A 21,701-nucleotide genomic window follows, 5' to 3' on the forward strand; every position below is an offset into this window, starting at 1 on the left:
TATGATCTCTTTGGGATACAAGCTCAGTAGAAATACTGCTGGATCAAAGGGTATGCACAGTTTGATAGCCTTTTGAGCATAGTTTCAAAATGCTCTCCAGAGTGGTTAGAGCTGTTCACAACTCCACCAGCCATGTTTAAGTGTCCTAGTTTCCCCACATCCCCTCCAACATTCATCATTATCTTTTCCTGTCATCTTAGCCAACCTGAGAGGTATGAGTGTGTGACCCCATTTTTTATGACTTTTCTTGGCAAAGATACTGAAGTAGTTTGCTATTTCCTTCTCTAACTAGGGCCCCCATTTTACTGTTGAGGAAACTGAGTCAAAAAAGAGCTTAAATAATTTGCCCAAGTCACATAGATAATAAATATCCAATCCTGGATTAGTATTCAGGTCCTTCAGATTCTAGATACATCACTTTATCTACTGTACTACCTAGTCACCATCTTCCACTCCCCCCCTTTTTTTTCCTCAAGTTTAAAACCCCATTATTAAACCTTTCTTATTATTGATTAGTCATATCTGATGCTTCATGACCTCATTGTTAGAAATATGCTACAAAGATAAAAAGGACTCCAGAGTGAATGAAGTATGTTGATTGTTTTATGGTACTTATAAGAAATGATGATACACTCTGGGGAGGTCTCTGGCATTTCTGCATTTAAGATGTAGGAATAAGCCTTTTATTTCCTATCATAAAGTTGACCGACTACTTGGTCCTCTCACTGCATGTTCCTCCTTGACATATTCCTCCCCCTTCATCATATAACCCATGTTCAAAATGGCAGAAAACTCCTCTGGGGAGGAGAAGTAAATATTAATGAACTTATTAAGTATGTACACTCAATGTTTGCAGTTACTGTTCACCTACTTCTGGTTTTGGGATGATTTTTATCAGTTTTATCAGTTCATTGGCTCACTAGCAGGTGATCTCGAATAGCCCTCCCTCTCTTAAATCCAATTCACTTGCATGCCATGATATCACCTCCCTGGTATCATGGTCTCTTTGAGAAGGAAGGGCAAACAACAACCTCTGTGTTGTACAGCTAATTCAATCAGCCGACAGTAATCCTCCTCTTAAGTCTTTGTCCCTGTATGGAAGTACAGCTCTGTACGTTGCTCATATCATGGGCCGTATTTTCTTGGGGGTTTTCTTGGCAGTGACACAGGAATGGTTTGCCATTTCCTTTTTCAGTGAGATTATCAAGGAGAGATTAAATTATTTGCCCAAGATCACATATCAACTAAGTGTCTGAGGCAGGATCTGAGCTCACAGCTTTTTGGTTCCAGGCCCATCACCTAGCAGCCTTTCTGATCTTAAGCTTTAGTATTTCTATTGAAGAATCATCCTTGACTCTTTCTCTCACACTGAATCAATTGTCTATCTTGTCCATTCCACTGCTACAAAAATTGGTCCTATTTTCTCCACTCACATGTTTAGCACATTTGTTAAGGAATCCCCTTCTCCTGTATGGTTATAAAAAGTTTCTAAATTGTTTGTCCATCTTCGTCTCTCCTTTCTCCATTATATCCTTACATGGCTGCCAAAATAATCCTCCTAAAGCCCAAATCTGATCATGTTAATACCTTGCTCAGAATCCTTCAGTAACTCTTCATGGCTGACAGGATGAAGACCACCTTTTCTATCCCTGTTTTCCACTGACTGCTCATTCCCAAGAGCTTCATCTTTCAACCAAACTAGATAACTATAATTTCTAAAGACACTAAGGCCCTTTCTCTACTTCTGCCTTTGTACAGGTTTCTCTCCAGTCCTGTCATGCACTTCCTGTCTTCCCCTTCTTTGGGGAATCTAAGAATTCTTGTCTTTCTTCAGGTCAGGCTCAGGTGCCCCTTTCTTCATGAAGCCTTCCATGACTTCTGGCTCCAATTTTTAATGTTCTTTAATTGCATTATGCTTATTTGCATGTGTTATGTTCTCTCAATAGGATGTCAAGCCCCTTGAGGACAGAAACTATTTAAATTTTATCATCATTGATTTATATTACCTACTGTAGTCCATAGTAAGCCTAATGAATATCAATTGAATAGAATTCAACATGGCGTGGTCTCTAGACTTTTTACCATCCTATGTATGTAATTCAGAACCTAAACAAATAAATAAAAAAAGTCTTGGTTTTCTTCAGCACCTGCTTTTTTCTTACCTCATCCATCTTCCATTATCCTATGACTACTTTTAGTCCTTTTCTTTTTGAAATATAACCTTAGCTGCTTTCCTTTCCTCAAAACTGTCAAATTCCCTATATCAGCTCTCTAAGCATACACAAAAACCAGAGGCAACTGGCCAACAGCTCTCTCTCTGCTAAGTCATTTTTTATTGTTTTCTCAATCTGTTGTTCAAACAACCATATCATTTCTGAATTAGACTTTGCAGAAGTGAATTTTGGTTCAAATGAATAAAAGGAAAATCTTCCTAGCAATGAATACTTTCAAACCAGATGACCTTGTAAGATAGATAGTAAGTTTCCTATCATTGCATGTCTGTATGGAGATACTAAATGACCATTTCTCAGGGATTCACACTTCTAATAGGGATGAATGAGGGGGAGAAGGACCTTTTTTAAAAAAAGCATTCAATATGTACAAGCACTCTCTAAGTGCTAGGGATATAAATAGAGAAGACAGTTCCTACTGTCACTGAGCTCACATTTTTACACCTTTATAGTAGATGGCAAGCTTACAATTCTTTAGGGTAACTGACCTATAAAGCAGGAAGCCTTAATGGGACTGTCCTACTCTCATTGAAAGGTTGAAGTGGAATGCAGATCTTGGAGACTCTCCAGCAGGGATAGGGAAAAACATCATTGAATTAACTAATGCAATCCTTTCTGTTGAGATTGAGGTAGCAATACCTAGTGGGAAATAACTAATTCATAATGGCAATTCTCTTTGCCAAAAGGAAGGTTTTTTTGAGAGAAGAGTTTACAGACAAAATAACGGTTATATAGACACTAATGATAAGGTCTAGATTTAGGGAACCAAGATGAAATTAGGGTTTCTGGTGCTCAGGGAGTTAAATGATAAGGTCTAGTGGCAGGTTTGGGGTTCAGGGAACCAAATGGAGAGGTTTGGCTCCCCTACAGCCACTTGTGATTCAGAGCAAGAGTAGGGAGTTTTGGGGACTCCCTTCTGGCAGCGCAGAGATTCTCTGTAAAGAAATTTACAGACTTGAAAACCTAGCTTGAGAAAAGAAGTTTAATTATAGGGATTGGGGACTAAGGTTAGAAATCCTGACTGAGAGGCATAAAGTCTGTTTAGGGAAATAGGTAAGTGTAAAGAGAGGATGGCACTGGAAAGAATATTCCAATGGACAGAGGACCTTGGCATCCCGAGTATGGCATAGCCTGGCATATTTGGAACCTCTGCAAAAAGAGGGTTTTAGTTTGGCTTTTATATTGAGTGTCTTAGTGGGTGATGAGTAAGAAATGATGAGTAGTAAATGATGGGTAGTAAATTGAGGAGTAAACAAAGTTGTGTCAGTTCTTTTTCTCTCTCTACTTCCTTCCCCAAAGTAACCAATGGCGGGTTCGGCAGCAAAAGAATTTGCTACTTAATGCTATATGGAAACATAGTCCTTATTGATTAGAATAGAAACACCGGAGAGCCGGTGGGCAAAATGGCTGCATGGTACAAGGCCATTTGCAAAGAGAAGATTCCCGTTCTCTCTTTTATGCAGTGATGTAAGGAGGTTCCTGAGAGTGATGTAATAAGATGAGGACTCTCTTCTTATCTTTTGAGTAGAGACAGAAGTCTCTTCCCAAAAAGGAATTTCCTGATGCCATTTGGTCTATCTGAGCAGATTAGAATGGGGGCTGTAAAAACCCTGGCCATCTCAGATAGCCCAAACTAGTTTGACCACATCTTGTATCAAAGGTCCAAGTCCCAAAAGAAGTTGGAGATCAAACAAAGAATACCAAAGGGGCTACCGCCCTCAACAGTGGGGACTGGGACAGCCTGAGTTGACTCAGCAGCTTGGGCTGGGATTTGAATAGAATTCAGTGAATTTCAGGACTGAATCAACCCCACCTATGTAACAAGGATGAAACAGTTTGTCTTTAGGGTGGGGTCCTTCACTGAGGCAGAGTTGAAGATTTTTCTCCTTCAAGGATTTTTAGAGTTTTGGGGTCCCTTCACTAGGAGTGGCAAGCACGGAGTAGAGTTGGGAGAGCTTAGTTAGCAAAGAGAAAGACAAGTTCCTCTGGGGAACTCACATTTAACTAGGAGAAAGAAAATACTCCATGAAGTGGGAGAAAGCCATTGAGTGGCAAATTAGATCTATAGAGGATTTTAGCTGACACCAGAATCAGCTAGAGAAGGAGAAAGGCACCATTGAAGGGAAGGCACTGAGGGAGAAAAAGAGGGAGTACTTCATAGTAGGCTTATTCCTGAAAGGAGTTTAGCAAAGATCTTCATCATATACAAATCTTTTATAGGGGAAATATAGTCTTAAGGGTTTCTCATGTGCAAAGGTTGGAATTCACCTGGCAAACCAGGTCCTAAATTTTCTAAAGATATGCTAATCAATATCTCAAAGGTTGTTGTGAATATCTTTAAAGATGCTATACAAACAGGATTTGGACTTCTTCAGGAATGGGGAAGATACTCCACGCTCATTACTTTCCATCTTAAGATTTGATCATTCTTTAAAAAAAAAAAAAAAAAAATCAATCCCAGTTTACTTAGAAGAGGCACATTTTCTTTTTTTGAAAGTGGGAACCTTAGTTCTGTTCTTGATTATTGTGTTAGGCAATTTGATTTAAGATTAAATGAATGGATTTATTTTTGTCTTCTATTCTCTTATTTTTATCATATTCCTAATCCTCCTTCATTTTCCATCAGTCCATGGTCTTCATGCCATTCTTTCTGGGAACTAAAATCCCACCTACAGGAAGCCTTTCCTAATTCCTCTTAATTCAAGTACCTTCCTTCTTAATTATTTCCCATTTATTTTCTATATTAGCTTATTTTGTATATATTTTGCTTGCCTGTTGTCTCTCCACATTGGATTGTAAATTCCCTGAGAGCAGGGATTGAATTCTGACTCTTTTTCTAGCCCCACAATGCTTAGCTCAATACTTGTCACATAGTAGGCACTTGATAAATATTTACTGAATTGAATTGAAATCAGTTTCTTCTTTTCCTTAGTTTAATCCATTACTAGAATAATTCCCTTAGTTGATTAATTACCCAACTCAATTTCCTCAGATTATAGTAACAAAATATAGATGCCACAAATCCTTAGGTAACACCCAGAGGATAAGTGATATACCATAGGCAACAGAACAAAGTGTAGCAGAGACTGGCCTCCAGATTTGAGTAAGCTGTCCTTTTACATAAAATGGCCTAAGTGAATCTGGGTAAATTACTTGATTTCTGGGTGTGCTTCAGGCTAGTGTTGTTAAACTCAGAAATAGGGGCCACTACACTACACATATCAATCCTTGCTGGCCATATATTGATTTAGCCATTATCTTCATTCTATTTTATTTTTATTGATTTTGTTAAATATTTTCTAAGTAATATTTTAATTATGTCTCCAGAGACTTGAAATTGCAGCCATCTTTACTAATTTGAAGCAGAATTACTACTTATTTGCTTTATTGCTATACTATATTGTTAGAGAGATCCTTACAACAATGAAATCATAGGTCTGGAGTGAATACAATAATTCTAAGAGAAGTTACTTGAGGTTATAGAAGGATTTGTTTTTCTTTTAGCAGGACTACAGTTAATCAATTATTCCTGTTTTTGTCTCATAGGCTGCGAGTTATAGAAATGAAAAGGTCACCAGTGCTTTCTTGTTCACTGAAGCCTGCTTTTGAATCTCTACTGAGGTAAAAATCAATGGGGAAATATGGGATGATGAAATTGTTTTGTCTCAAAACATTTTTTTTTTTGGTATTCCTTTGTTTTGAGTTAAATGCCTATAATAGTCACCTTGTAACACTGTCAACTAACTGGACATACACTAGGAAGAGCCTGAATATCCTATTTCTTAGCTTTAGTTCTATGAATGTATTCAGATTTTAAAGAACTCTGAAATTTGTGTGGGTTTGCCTGAATGAGATTGGATAGGTGAAAAGGTTTTTGGCAGCTTCTCTTAAAAATTTTTTTTCTCTCTGATATTCTGTCATTCCCTAATTGGCCTCCCTACCCTTTTTTGCTTCCAGAGATTACCTTTCAAGCTTAGACATTTAACTTGATTTTCATTATGTAAAAACTTAGGCTTAGCATAAATATGAATTACTCTGTCTAAAGGTATAAGGAAATAGAATTAATTCATCAAAAACCATAGTCCTTTCATTATTCTCCTTAACTCATATCTTTATAGTGAATCCAAAATAGGAAGTGATGAAAAATTTAGTATAAAGTGATTAGAAACTTCAGTTTTGTGTTTTCTCCTTCATTTAAAGGTCAATTATCCATACTTCTTATTCAACCTATTTTCAGATTTTTAAAAATCAGGTTTTTTTGATATTTTATTGATATTTTTTAAAAATTAGTTTTACCTTCCAGTGAATCCTCCCACTTAGAAAAGAAAAGCCTAAAGAAAATAAAGGAGTCTAGCAGTCATATTTAATAGTATATATCAGGGCTTCTTAAGCATTTTTCCTGTTGTGACCCCTTTTTGCCCAAGAAATTTTTATGTAATTCCATAGGTATATAAAATAGCTATACAAATCTCTATCCTGCTCATTATTTCTTATAGAACAATAATATCCATAATAATCATATGTCACAAATTATTCACCTATTCCCCAATTGATGAAAATACCCTCAGTTTCCAACTTTGCCACTGCAAAAAAAGCTGCTATAAATATTTTTGTACATATAAGTCGTTTTGATGAAGTCCTGAACAGTAAGTGTGTTAGGCAGAGAGAAACTGAAGAATTGTTAAAAATTGATCCTTGACCTCAAAGCAGGGAGAAGATACTGATAGGGATCAATTTAGCTCCATGGTTCCATTCTCTGGAGAGGTCATCCAGTCAGAAATACAAGTTATGTCAAACCCCTGAGGCCCACCCTCTCTAGGGGTCTTGGACAGCCTCACCTTGCCATGCCCTGTCAGAAACCCCAGTCATGTCTCTGAGGTTAATTTTTCCCTATACAGTCTCTTTATGCCCCATGCCACACTCACTGCCCTAGTGTGGGTCAGTCTGCCAAGGCCCTCTGCCTTGTGACTTTCCCCTTGTCCCTCCCCCATGTCTTGTGGTATGTCTCCTGACAGGTTCCCCCCCTCCTCCCCTCCCACTCCCACTTTTGTAATGCTGGAAAAACTGAGACAAGATAGAGATTAGAGAGTTTTTAATATTTTATTTGAGAGGGAGAGATTGTGCTGGGGGCATGCTGCCCAAAGCATTCAGCAGCTAATGGGTGCTTCCCATGAAGTATATATGCACAGGGTTCCAAGCTACCAGAAGATAGTCTGAGGCAGGGGCAGAGTCAGAGCACTGAGAGCAGGAAAGGACTATAAATCTGGTTCTGACAGGGTGGTGGGAGGCACTGGGCATTCTGATAAGTGGGGATAAAGAAGAACAATGTACAGGATGGGGAGTGATGATTTAGAAGGAGTTAGGAGTCATAAAGTCTGAACTCCCCCTTATCTTGAGTTTACACATTTACAATTTATAATTTTAGAATAACTAGCCCTGAGTTTATATTAGTCCTAATGAACCTGAACTGGGGGGGTTGCAACAAAGGAAATTGAGGCAGAACAATTTGGGGAAACTGAGACAGAACAATTTAGGGAAACTGAGGCAGGACAATAAAAGGGAACTGTGGCACAATACTCTTTCTTATAGCTAACTAATTCTTTTGGGGTGCTAAGTACTTTTCAGGATTTAGTCTGCTAGCTTAGGGAATGCCTCAAGTTCATGGATATTTCCTTTCTCCTGGTAAATGTCAAGTTCCACTAAGAAACTTGGCCTTTCCATCATTAATTATTAAAACCCCTTTCTATATTCTCCCAACTCTATTTCATATTTACCATTTCTGGTGTCAATTGCATCCCATCATTTTGTATATAACCTATTCCCTAAATAAGCCTATCTTTTGCCAAATAGAATGGCCATTGTGAATTCACTCCATGACCAAACCCCAACATTAAGTCCCTGCCCTCATTTGGAGTCTACATCAACCACATCAGTTTTCCATTTTCTTTGTTTTCTTAGGATGCAGATATAATGGTTTTCCCCAAATTGTTCCAAATTTGGTTTGAACCAATTTATGACCAATAGTACATCAATGTCCCAATTTTTGCACATCCTCTCTAGCATGTCATTTTCTTTTCTGTCACGTTAACCAATTTGATAGCTATGAGGTGGTACCTCAGAGTTGAATTAGTTTGCATTTTTCTAATCAATAGTGATTTAAGAACATTTTTTTCATATGAATAAAAATAGTTTCTTTTGACAACTTCCTGTTTATATCCTTTGACCATTTATCAATTAAGGAATGGCTCTTATTTTTGTAAATTTGATAGAGTTCACTTTATATTTGAGAATTGAGGCCTTTATCAGAGAAACTTGCTATTAAAGATTTTTTTTCCCCAGTTTCTTATATTACTTCTAATCTTGGTTGCATTGATTTTGTTTGAGCAAAAACATTTCAATTTCATGTAATCAAAATTAGATAATTTTACTTCCTACAATCTTCTTTATCTCTTATTTGATCATAAACTCTTCCCTTATACATAGATCTGATAGATAAAATTTTCCAGGTTCCCCTCCTCTGCTTATGATATACTCTTTATATCTAAATGTACCTATTTTGATCTTATTTTGGTATACATATGAGATTTTGTCTTTACAGTTTTCTTAGCAACTTTTGTCAAATAATGAGTTGATTGCCCCCAAAGCTTGAATTTTTGGGTTTATCAGACACTAAATTACTATAATAATTTATTAGTGTTTATTGTATTCTATACCTCACTCTAATCCTTTAATCCTATGATCTTAATGACATTTTAAATCTTGACCAAATAATTTTTTAGACTTAAGAATATACATGTCTCTGTATTGTTAATGTATGGAATATATTGCCTCCAGGGCTTCAGGGGGAGGCTGTTTGGCTACTTGCCGTAGACCTTATAGAAAAGATTCAAGTTTTAGGCAGCAGTTGGACTTGGCAAACTCAGAGTTTTTTTCCCCCTGATTTTCAAGATTTTGATTCCTGGAGGTTTTTTTTTTTTTTCCTTCACCAGTTTTAATAATTGATAAAAAAAATTGAAATAGATTTTACATTATAGGATCATAGCTGTAGATTTCAAATACAGCCCCCTCTCATTTTATGTGTGAGACAATTGAGTCTGAGGAAGAGGAAGTGATTTGATGAAGCTTATGTAAGTCATGAGCAGCAGAGGCAGGCTGACTGCTGGTCCATTATCTTTTTATTGTATTATGTTTATTTCTTATTCCTATCTGTGTTCTCATCAATGTAATGTAAGTCCTCCATCCAAACATTGTAGATTGCAATTCTCTCTCAGCTAGTCACTCTCATTTTTGCTTTTGCCATAAGTCTTTCTTCCATTTGTGGTCCACCCATCAGGATGAGGGATCTTCCTCTAATTCAAGGATTCTTAACCTTTTTTTTTTTTTTTTTTTAAATATCCTTTAATATTACGGACTTCAGGCTCAGTCTTATGGAGCCTGTGGATCTCTTCTGTTTGTAAATACAAAATGCATATGATTATCAAGTAAATGACTTATATTCAAATTGATATTAAAGTAGTTTTTAAAATAAAAATTCACAGGTCCACAGGCCAAGTAACCCCAATCAAGATCTTTTATTGTCACACAGATGTTAGTGTCATACTGAGATAGCCAAATTGGCTATCCTTCACTCTTGCTGTATGACCAGTCTATTTTCTTTTCTGCTTATACATTTCCTAAAGGATGTCTTGTAAGAAGCTAGGTGGCACAATAGATAGAGTACTGGGTGTGGAACCAGAAATACTTGAATTCAGATCTGACCTTAGACATTTATTACTTGTGTCCCTCCCTTCCCTCACTTTTTAATAGATATCATCATTGGAGATATTCTGGAACCTAATTTTGTCCACCCTACAGCTTTCCATTGCCAAGTCATTTTTGTTTTTGAATTTTGTAATAATTAATAATTTGTGGTAATATGTCATTTAAAGGATATTGGTATTCATATATAGATTTTTGTTTCAAGGGTTAAGATGGGATCTTTGAAGGTATTATATAATTTCCCAAATACAATTCAGTTTACTCTCTTATTAAATTCAAAGGCTAGTTTATTATTTATCTTTAGTGCCTGTCCCAAGATAGGCATAATTTTCATCACCTATATTTCCCAATGTGAATTCCTTTTTCCCTTTCAAGAGAGCCTATATAGGATGCTATATTGCAAAAGATAAAAATAAAATGGAAAACCATTCAGGAAAACACCACCAACATGTAAAAATCCTGCTTTTATATAATATTTTACTCCTTGACAGTATCAGTTGGCTACAAAAATTGGCCTTCCTTCCCAAATGTATCCTTTTTGTTTTTTTTGTTTTGTTTTCAGTGTGCATGATTAAGCCAAATACTTGAATAATTTTAATCCTCACTAAGAAGGCTTAATTAGTATGGGCTTGATGAATTCAACAATGTTATCTGCAGAAATAAGTATCTAGAGAAACTCATAATTCTGCTTTTATTGACACTTTATTATACATCTCCCCATCTTTTCACCTGGTAATGAAATACTGGTAATGAAAAGGTTATGGGATGAAATCTTTGATATATTAATCAAAGAATCTTTTGATTTCCTATTTAAGCATTTCAATTTCATATGATGAATGTGACATCTTTGTTTGGGATTTTCTTGGTGTTATTTCTAAAAGATGTTGTAGGTCTTCATAGAACTGATCAACTTGGGTAGCAGTGGTTGTAGCATAATCTTTTATTATTGTGGGGTTGAATGGTTTCCCTAGTCCAACTCTTCCTTCTCTTTGAGGGCTAAATGTTGTAGTTCTTCATTAACTAGAAAAAGGCAATAGTTTCTTTGAAAAATAATATCAGAGCTGTTCTGTTTTTGTGTTGTCGTCCTCATTCATTCTTTAATATTCTTGGTAAGATATAACTTCATTTGATCTTATATATTTTCTTGGATTTCTCTTTCAGTATTTCTCACTATTTTTGAGGCAGTGATGCTTCTAATCTTTTTCATATGTTAACATTTTTGTAGATGAGTTTTTAATTTGCATCAGTTACTCTTGACTGTCATATTTTTCCTATTTCATAAAAGTATAACTTTGGGGCTGTTTTGGCCTCCTCATTATATTAGTTGCTTTATATCCATTGAACCTCTTTAGAAAATGTCAATAATACATGTTGATATATTTTTATTTATCCATTTCCTATAATTGTTGTAATAGGCCATATAGGAGATGCTTATATAGGCCATATGTTATTATCTTTATTCTTCTAATTTGATATTTTTACCTTTACAATAATAACATCATGATCAAAACGCATTCTACGTAAATCACACTCAGAATTTTTTTGATTAATCACATACTTTCTCATGGATTTGGAAGAATCAACTAACAGCTTAACTTAAATGTATATATGCATACATATGTGTATGTATATTTCCATATATGTGCAGGCATTTGTACAAAATATATAACAAAGTTTATGTACAGGTTGTCCCAAAAGCCTTTATGCTATTTTAAACTATTATATTTTTAATAAAAGCTTTAATTTTAATACTTTAATATTATTTAAAATTTAAAATTGTTTATTATTGATAATTGATAGTAATATTTTCAATGCTAATTTAATATCTAAAATTAACTTTTACTATTGGAGCTTTAAATTTATTAAGCTGAAATAGCTTAAAATAATAACAATTATTTTTTCAGAGATCCTGTTATTAAACATTTTCCAGTCTATCCTTGGCTGAAATATATATATTCCATATTTACACTATTGGTTTGTTTATTAAACAGCTTTTCCACAGATGGTAAAATAATAAATTTCAGAAATATATGTCCAACTAGTTCAAAATTCATTCTTGAAAAGAAGTTACCATCAAAGTCATCAAAGTGGCATCGTATATAATAAAGCTCAAGCACAGTACCTGGCCCATAGTAAAAACTTAAGAAATTATTTGATTTGTTAACTCAAACATAGCAAAGTAATATAATTTAGATGTTATACATTGACTTAATTAGGTTAATGTCATATTTAATAAAATCAAACTTTTTTTCACTTCTTTAGTTTTCGTGGAATATATCCTTTCATGTGTACAAGTGATTTAAAAACAATAGCTACTCTTCATGAAAGTGATAAGATTGCACTACCCTATGGAGTAAAGAAATCAGGTCAGTAATTTTCTTCTTATTCAATCTTATTGAAATAGAATGGTTTATGAAAACTGTATTTTAATGACATCCAACTTATAGATTATTTATATTCTGTGCTAAGCAAATTTTTATCTTCAGGGTGGCACATTGGATAGAGTGTAGCACCTGGAGAGAAGATGACCCATCCTTAAGAAATCAGATATGGTCTTGGGTACTTACTAGCTATATGAGTGTGAGCAACATACTTCATGCTGTTTGCCTCAGTTTCCTTCCTCTAGTATCTCTTTGCCAAGAAAACCACAAATGGGATCACAGAGAGCAGGACATGACTGAAATGATTGAACAATAACAACAATCTTTTAATGTTTTAGAGAACATTTGAGCATACTTGAATCTATGTTTTCAGAGGTCTTAGCATGGCAGTTAGAGGAAAAAATACTGGTCACGGAATCAAGAAAACCTAGCTTCAAATCCTAACTTTGCCAGTATCTCCCACATTACCATTAGTGCTACTGCTATAGATTAACATGCAGCTAGCTACTGTGAAACGTTGCCATTACTCTAGCCGAATAGCATGAACTAAGAGACTAGAGGGTCGTGTTTACAATAGAAACTTTTGGGTTGTTTTATGTCCCAGTTTGGGCACTCTATTACTTAGGAATTTAGGTAATTAATTTCATTTTAGGTAATTAATTTTATTCGTTTACAAAATTGGAACAATAACCCTTGTGCAAATTTTATATAATATGAAAGTTGTGACATTTGACAATGTCAATGTCAATCACATCATCCTCCCCTCTCAGACAGCAAGGTGTCTAACACCTCTAATGATTCAGGTTTTTTTTTTTTTTTTTTTTTTTTGAGTCATTTCAATGATTTCATTTCATTGTTCAACTCTCTCTGAGCCCATTTGGAGTTTCCTTGACACAGATACTGGATTGATTTGTCATTTCCTTCTCCAACTCATTTTACAGATGAGGAAACTGAGGCAAATAGGATTAAGTGACTTGCCCAGGGTCACACACACTAATAAGTATTTGAGGCCAAATTTGAACTCAAGTCCTTCTGATGGAAGAGCCAGTATTCTGTCACCTAGCTGACTTTGATGAATCAATAGCTACTGGTAACTTCTTTTCAAGAATGAATTTGGATGGTATTTACACACACATATTGTATCTAGGTTATATTGTAACATATGTAAAATGTATGGGATTGCCTGTCATCAAGGGGAAGGAGTAGAGGGAGGGAGGGGATAATTTGGAAAAATGAATACAAGGGATAATATTATAAAAAAATTACTCATACATATATACTGTGAAAAAAAAATTATAAAAAAAAATGAATTTGGAACTTGTTGGACACATGTCTCTGAAGTTTATTATTCTACCATCTGTGGAATAGCTGTACAAACCAGTAGTATAAATATGGAATATATATTTTAGCCAAGGATAGGCTGGTAAATGTTTAATATTTAATAACTGGATCTCTGAAAAAAATACAACCCGCTTTTAATTTTAATCTATATTACTAACATTTTCTCTATCATTTTCTTAAGTCTAAGCAATCATTAAAATAATTATTTTGTAATACTCATCAATTTGTTATGCTCACCTATTTCTAACATAGAAATATAACCACTGAAGATTTAGCAATTAACTTTCACTAAACTGGCTTCTGCATACTCCTAATTTCAGCCTATTTTAACTACTTTAGAAATTTGAAAAATTATATACAATGAATATACAAATTGCATATAAATTTTCTCAATTTAATAATGAAATTAGAGGAAATATCCTCTAAGGATTTTAATTCTAGTCAGAAATGTTATTCAGTTTCCTAAGAAATAAAATATTTAAAGTTAAATTACTTTAAGACATTTTTTGTAATTCCAAATTTTCACAAATATCATGTAATCAAAAAGTTGCAAAAATGTGAAGTTTCTTAAAGATGATCTGTTTGAATCCTCTCCTTTCGCAAATGAAAGAAGTAGACCAGAAAAGTAAATAGCTAAGCAGAGGTCATCTAGTTGATAGTAGAACTGTGACTAGAATTTCAATTTCTGTACTTCTACTCCTTTGTTGTTCTGACTGTAATGCTGTGAATTCAGCTACTTCACTGATTTTCAAAGTAGGAAGTACAAGATTTTTTTTCAATTAAAAAAAAAACAAAAATGAGGGCATACTTATGGTTAAGATGATAATAGGAAGAGTCCTGGAGAAGCCTGGAAAAATTCTATGAGGCACTAGAAGGAATGTTGATAAAGAAGAAACACTGTAAAGCCTTCTTCAAGCTCTAAACCTAAAATCCCACCATCCTCTCCAATCCAGAGCTTCCCAAAATGACTGCCCGAAAACTGTAGACCTGACCTGAAGATAAGCAAGGGGAGAGAATGATGTCCTAGTAGTCGGCATCAGAGTAGCAGTAAGAATTGGGGTCCATGAAGTGCCTGGGCAGGATCTTACTGTTTGGTTGGGGCTTGCTTCAGGGCAGAGAACAAGAAGGCAAATTACAGAATGAATCCCTTCATTGGGATACCAAGATTCTGACAGAGAAGAGGGCTTAGACCCATTGTCCCATCAAGGATGTTGATAGCATTCTAAACAAATGATGGTATCAGGCCGGTTCTGCCTGAGGAGGAGAGTGCAGTTCTGGGCCTAATACAGAGTCCCAGTCTAGAAATTGAAGCCGGAAGAATGTGTAAAGTGAAGAAAATGATGGCCACAGTATAGAATCAGGACAGGTTTGAGGTCCAAGAGGCAAACGCAGAAAAAGAGAGTACCCTGCAAAAAATTAGACACGGAGCTTCAGGTAAAGGAATGGCTAGGTCATAAAGACTCCAGAAGTGTCTAGAAGAAAAAAAGGCTCTTGGAAAAAACATGGGAAATATATAGCATAATAATATAGCATAAATTGCATAGATTGGAAAGGGGGAAACATCACTTCTGAGAAATAGAATTGAAGAAACAGAACTAGCAGATGTCATGAGACAAAAAGAACCTGAAAAATTAGAATGTCTGCAGTGGTCCTCAGAGTTTTTAAATAGGGGGCCAGTTCACTGTCCCTCAGACTGTTGGAGGGCCAGACTATAGTAAAAACAAAAACTCACATTCTGTTTCTGCCCCTCAGCCCATTTGCCGTAACCCGGCGGGCCACATAAACGTCCTCAGCTGGCCACATGTGGCCTGCGGGCCATAGTTTGAGAACCCCTGGTATAAAGTATCTCCCTGTTTAAACGAGGGATAGAGGTGATCATGAGGACAAAATAGATAGTTTTGATTATATAAAATTAAATTTTTTGCATTAAAGATTATTGTAGTTGGAAACCAGCTGAACTGGGAGATAATCTTTGAAGCAAATTAAATAATAGCTAACATTTACATAGCATCATAAGGTATGCAAAGCACTTTATTAATATTTTGTTTGTTTCTCACAATAATTCTTGGGGAGTGGATGCTTTTATAATCCTTATATTACAGAGGAGAAAACTGAGACAGGCAGGTCATATGACTTGTCCTGATTCACACAATAAATATCTGAGGCAAGATAGTCTTTTTGACTTCAGATCCAGCATTCTATCTACTGTACTACCTACCTGCCTCTGATAAAGATCTGATATTCAAGATAAGTTAAGAATGCAACAAAAATCATTTCCAATGGATAAATGTATATAAATAGACAATTTTCAAAAAGAAAAAAGTCATGCTAACAGTGATTATGTAAAAATGTTCCAAATTAATAACAAAATGCAAATGAAAATAGCTCTCAGATTCTACCTGTCAGATTAGCAAAGGTGACAAAAAGAAGATACTATAACATTTGTTGAAAGGGACATGAGAATGCAAACACACTAATGCACTATTGGTTGAACTGAATTAGGTCAATCATTCTGAAAAACAATTTACAGCTATATTTCAAAACTCACCACTAAGCCAATGATAATACTACTAAGCATATCCCTCAAAGAAGATAGCCATATGTACAAATATATATATATATAGCAGTATTTTTTGCTATAGCAAAACAAAACAAAACAAAAAACTGGAAACGGAAAATGAGTGCTCATCAATTAGATAGTCAAAGACAATATGATACATGATTGTAATGGAATATAATTGCCAAATGAAATTATGATGACAGATTATGTGAAACCTGAAAAGACTTGGATGAAATGATTCAGAAAGAAATGTGGAGAAACAAATGAACAATGCAAACTATTATGGACCTATTATGTTGCAAAGGAAAATAAATTTAAAAGAATTAAGAATTCTGATAAATGCAATAATGAATTAGGACTAGAGATGCTTTATGTGGAAGAATGATTCAGGGGTCACTGAGACTTATATTTTTACATGGGAACAATGCAACACAAATTTGTCTTGCTTAATTATACTTGTTAGAAGTGAGGGCTTCTCTTTGAGAGCAGTAAAATTTGGGGGAATGTCGAGGTAGGGATGATGTAGAAGAAATAGAAAAGAATATCAATGAAACCATTAAAAACACAAAAGAAGAGAGCAAAAGAAGTTCAGAAAGAGATAGTTTTGGCTCCACCATGTTAGATTCGATAAGAAAGAAAAACGATTAATACTATTAATTAGTAATGTTAATACTATCCTTTGCTTAAAAATTAAAATCATTTATAACAAATTTTGGGACTGTTTATACCTATAAGGAAAAATCAAGATGATTATGTCTCTTTGAGTTCCTTTCCTCCAACCCCCTCCCCAAAAAGTTACTTAATTATGATTTAGGTATTTGGAAAATATAGATATTGCATTTTCACAACTGTTTATGTTCTATATTGTATGTTTATATTTCTTATATACTGCATTTTCACAGCTATTTGCATCTCATTATGTGTGTATACATTTCTTGAATATAGCATACATTTACATAAAACTAATGATTATCAATCTACTAGGAAAATAACATATAGTTAGATATATATTTATTTTTATTTTATATATACACATGCATATATGTATACAGTATAGAAAGGTTACATACATACTTTTTAAAAAAGAAATTCATATTTGTTTTCATTGAAACAGATTAATTTTTATTTTTGATATTTCTTTTTTTTAAGTTAACAACAAAATTGTCTCCTTTCTTCCCTATTCCCTTCTTTATTTCAATTAGGAAAAAAGAAAATAAAAACAAAATCCTTGTATAACATATACATAGTTAAGAAATTCTTTGACTGTCCATGTCCAAAAAAAAGTCTCATTCTGCTTTTTTGAAGACCTATCTACTCTTTCAGCTACTCCTTCAGTAGCATGCTTCTTCATTGGCTTTCTAGAATCATGTTAAGTCATTGGATTAATCAGAGATTTCAGGTCTTTCAAAGTTGTCTGAAAGTAAAAAAGTGAATTTATTGCCTTTTCCACTAAGCCTTCCACTTCATAACTTTCCTATGATTATTGAGGGCAATACCGTCCTCCAGTCCCTGAGACCGGCAGCCAAAATGTCAACCTCAATTCATCATCCTCATTCCCCCTCCCATATTCAATATGTTGCCAAAGCTAGGAGACTTCAACCTTTACAACATCGGTCTGAAATGCCCCCTTCTCTCCTTATAGCTTCTACCTTAGTAGAGCCCTCATCAAGATGTCTGCCTCAAGTCTCTCCTTTCTCCAACCCATCCCTCATTTAGCTACCCATGGACTTTTCCTAAAGCATAGATCTGATAGGGTCACTCTTCCACTCAATAAACTTCAGTGGCTCCCTATTGCTTCTTTTGAGAATCAAAAGTCAATTCTGATGGACGTGATTCTTTTTAACAATGAGATGACTGAGGCCAGTTCCAATGATCTTGTGATGAAGAGAACCATCTACACCCAAAGAGAGGACAGTGGGAACTGAGTGTGGATCACAACATAGCATTTTCACTCTTTTTTTGTTGTTGTTTGCTTGCATTTTGTTTTCTTTCTCATTTTTTTTTCCTTTTTGATCTGATTTTTCTGGTGCAACAAGATAAATGTGTATACATATACACATACACACATTTAAAAAAAAGGAGAATCAAAAGCAAAATCTTCTGAATTCAAAGCTCTTCCCTCTCCACCCTTCTGTCTTTCTAGGTAATTCTTACAACTTAATCCTCACATCTTCTTCAATCCAATGATGCCATGTACTTAACACATTCTTGAAACAAGACATCCCATCTCTCCCCTCAGGGTATTTTCTCTGGCTGTGCTGCATCCTTGGAATGCTTATCTCTGTATGTCTACCTCCAGCTTTTCCTTTAAGTCCCATGTAAAATCCCATCTTCTCTAAGAAACTTCTCCCAATCTTTCCAAATTCTACTGATTTCTCTATTAATTATTTCCTATTAGCCAAGCATGTAGTTTGTCTACATATATTTGTTTGCTGTCTTCCTGACTAGATTGTGAGCTTCTTGAGAGCAAAAGCTGTTTTTTGTATTCCTGTTCTTTTTTTTTTTCCCTTTTCTTTAAATCCCCAATGTTTAGCACAGTTCCTTGCACTAGCAGGTACTTAATAGATGTTTATTGACTGAGCCATTGACTGTGTTGTTGCTTTTGTATAAATTGTTCTCTTCATTCTGCTCACTGTACTTTGCCTTCAATTCATATTTAAGGCTTGCTAAGTATCTCTGCATCCATTCTTTTCATTATTTTTTATATACCAGTATTATTTAGTTATATCCATATACCTGATCAGTTTCATTCTTCAACTGATGACCACTCCCTTAGTTTTCAGTAGTAAAAATTTACAGAAAGGTAATAAGATTATAATATCCATTTCTTTTCTGAGTTTAATTTTATTACGTTCTGTTACATTGAGGAGTAAATTTCTTTGTTTCTAAGTTTAACATCTAGAAAAAAAATTGTCAGTGGACCTGGATAGTAGCTAAAACTCCATGAATATTGATTGCTATTTTCAGACAGAATCTGTATCAAAATCATTAGATTCTTATCAATCTTTGTCACTTGTGTTGTTGCTCAAGATAAAAATTAGAAAAAATGAATTTATTAGATATTACAAATGGCATGGTTAACATGCATCATTTGTAAGACATTCTAACCACGAACTGCTTTCTCACCATTGAATAAAGCATATGTACATGATACTAGGTGAAAATACTGGGGAGAATGTATCTTGATACACAAACAATAACAGTCATTGAATCTGTAACCTATTCATTCTTGCTCCATTTTTTTCTTTTTTTTAAAGTGCCAGATTTCCATCTTGCTCTCTCAAGACTTCAGAGCTGTGACCTGTTCCCTGAATCTGACCAGTGAGTTCATTACCTATTGTTTTTCTCTGATTGATTAAAATGTAAGATGACATTTTAATTGTACTTATGGATGAATATGTGATAGTATTCATATCTATAATTAATGAATTTAGAAGTTTGGATTTGAGCCTTAGTACAGCTTTAAGATTTTATTAATTTTAAACTGCACTAAAACTTTTGGGATATTCTATAGAAATTGGGAAATTCTGTAGAAATTCAGTAAGTAATGATGGTGATAGTGGTGCTACTATTATTACTCCTGCTATTATTACTACTATTACTACCACCATCACTATCACCACAACCACTACAACTACCACTCTTATTACTATTATTCTTAATACCACTACTACTACTAAGCAGTTGCCACTTAGTGTTTTTCATGGTTTATTTCGTTTGAAGCTCACAACAATCCTGGGAGGTAGGTACCATATTATTAAGCCTCATTTTACAGGTGAGGAAACTGAGAAGTTAAACAAGTTATCCCAGAGTCATATAATTAATAAGTATCCAAGGCAGAATTTCAAACTCAGGTCTTCCTAAAGTCCAGTGTTTATATGATATCACTTAATATAACTAGGTAAGATACTTTTTAATTGTATGCCCCTGAGGTAAGTTGCTTAACCTCTCTCACACTCTTCCTCACCTGTAAAATGAGATTAATAATATAACACCTACCTCCCAGAATTGTTGTGAGCTTCAAGTGAAATAAACCATGAAAAACATGGAATGGCAACTGCTTAGTAGCAGTATCAGTAGTTGCAATAGTAATAGTAATAGTACCACCACCACCACTTACTGAATTTCTGTAGAATTTCTCAATTTCAATAGAACATTCCAAAAGTTTTAGTGAAGTTTAAAATTCATAAAATTGGTTGTGGTAATGGTAGTGGTGATATACTAAAGAGTGGTGGTGTGATAGTGGTAGTAGTGACAATGGTGGGGATGGTTCCAGCAGTAGCAGTAAAGAGTAGTGGGAGTAGCAGCAGTAGGTGGTGATCGTAGTAGTAGTAGCAGCAGCAGCAACACTAGTAGTAGTGATGGTTATAGTAGTAATAGTCACACTAGAACCACCACCACTTACTGAACACTAAGTTTTCTTTCACCATCGGAACTACTTATCTCCCTTGCTTACTCCTGGCCCCATTAAATACATAGGAATTGGAACACCTGTTGTGTGTATGTGACTATTCCACCCTCAGTTCCTATACCATTGGGCCTAGGATTTTGTCCCTGACTAAGAATAAGCCACTTGAAGTTGTTTCTGTAGTACTCTGCCAAAAGGACAGGTTCCTGTGTACTAGATCAAGCAAGAAACTTTTTTAAAAAATTGTTTACTTCAGAAGCAAGTGAAAATGAGGAAGTTCTATATATAATCTGGCCCAAGGGTTTGATTGTCAGTGTATTTTTTTTTCTTTCTTTTACTCAGTTATTTTAAGAAAGACATTTGTTTCTCTTCCATTTTTGGCTGCCTCAGTCTTTAGTGACAAAATGATGGTAGCTTGGCCTTTTTGTTCTAATTAGTTCTTTCACTGTCTTATTTATTTAGAAACTGAGTTGAGGTTCAGTCATTCAGATTTTAGGACTATGTCAAATAATGTGGCATCTTTGGAATTCAAATAAATGTACACTTTTTTTTTCATTCTAGGCATGGATTTAGTTCTTTTTATTTTATTTGTTCATTTATTTATTTTACCATACTTTCTTTCTTGCTTCCAGGAGCACATTCCTCTTGAGATAACTGGTTGGGCATGGGGCAGGGCACACACCGTGGCTTTGGAAAAAAAGGAAGCTTAACTACCTCAAATAAGTTGCCACAGAAAATATGCTCCCCTCAACCTGAAGCAAATGAATTTTGCCAAAAAATTAATTCCAAATCATAGATGTTAGCCCTGGAAAGGACATTAAAGGTTACATTTTTCAGATAAAAAAACTGAATTTGCTTAAGAGCAGAAGAGCCACTATTGAAATCTCATACCCAGTTATTATTATTTCCACTGTATTACAGCTGCCTCCCTTTCACATTTGAACATTTATTTGAAATCAAGAAAATTAGCTTGATGATTTAGAAGGTTTTAAATTTGAATCAATACCCAAGAAGCTAATTTT

At 34.8% G+C, this 21,701-nt stretch overlaps 1 protein-coding gene across 6 annotated transcripts in view; it reads left to right on the plus strand.

Moving 5' to 3' along the window:
* ST3GAL6 (ST3 beta-galactoside alpha-2,3-sialyltransferase 6) overlaps positions 1-21,701 on the plus strand; it is a 93,897-nt gene that overhangs the window by 47,004 nt on the left and 25,192 nt on the right. For all 6 annotated transcript variants that reach the window (XM_074300993.1, XM_074300996.1, XM_074300997.1 and 3 more), the window contains 3 exons: positions 5,778-5,852; positions 12,252-12,355; positions 19,529-19,592. In XM_074300993.1, the coding sequence (XP_074157094.1) occupies positions 5,778-5,852; positions 12,252-12,355; positions 19,529-19,592 (243 nt within the window). The remainder of the gene's footprint in view (positions 1-5,777; positions 5,853-12,251; positions 12,356-19,528; positions 19,593-21,701) is intronic.

This window comes from Sminthopsis crassicaudata, chromosome 3 (genome assembly GCF_048593235.1).
Source record: "Sminthopsis crassicaudata isolate SCR6 chromosome 3, ASM4859323v1, whole genome shotgun sequence".
Lineage (NCBI taxonomy): Eukaryota > Metazoa > Chordata > Mammalia > Dasyuromorphia > Dasyuridae > Sminthopsis > Sminthopsis crassicaudata.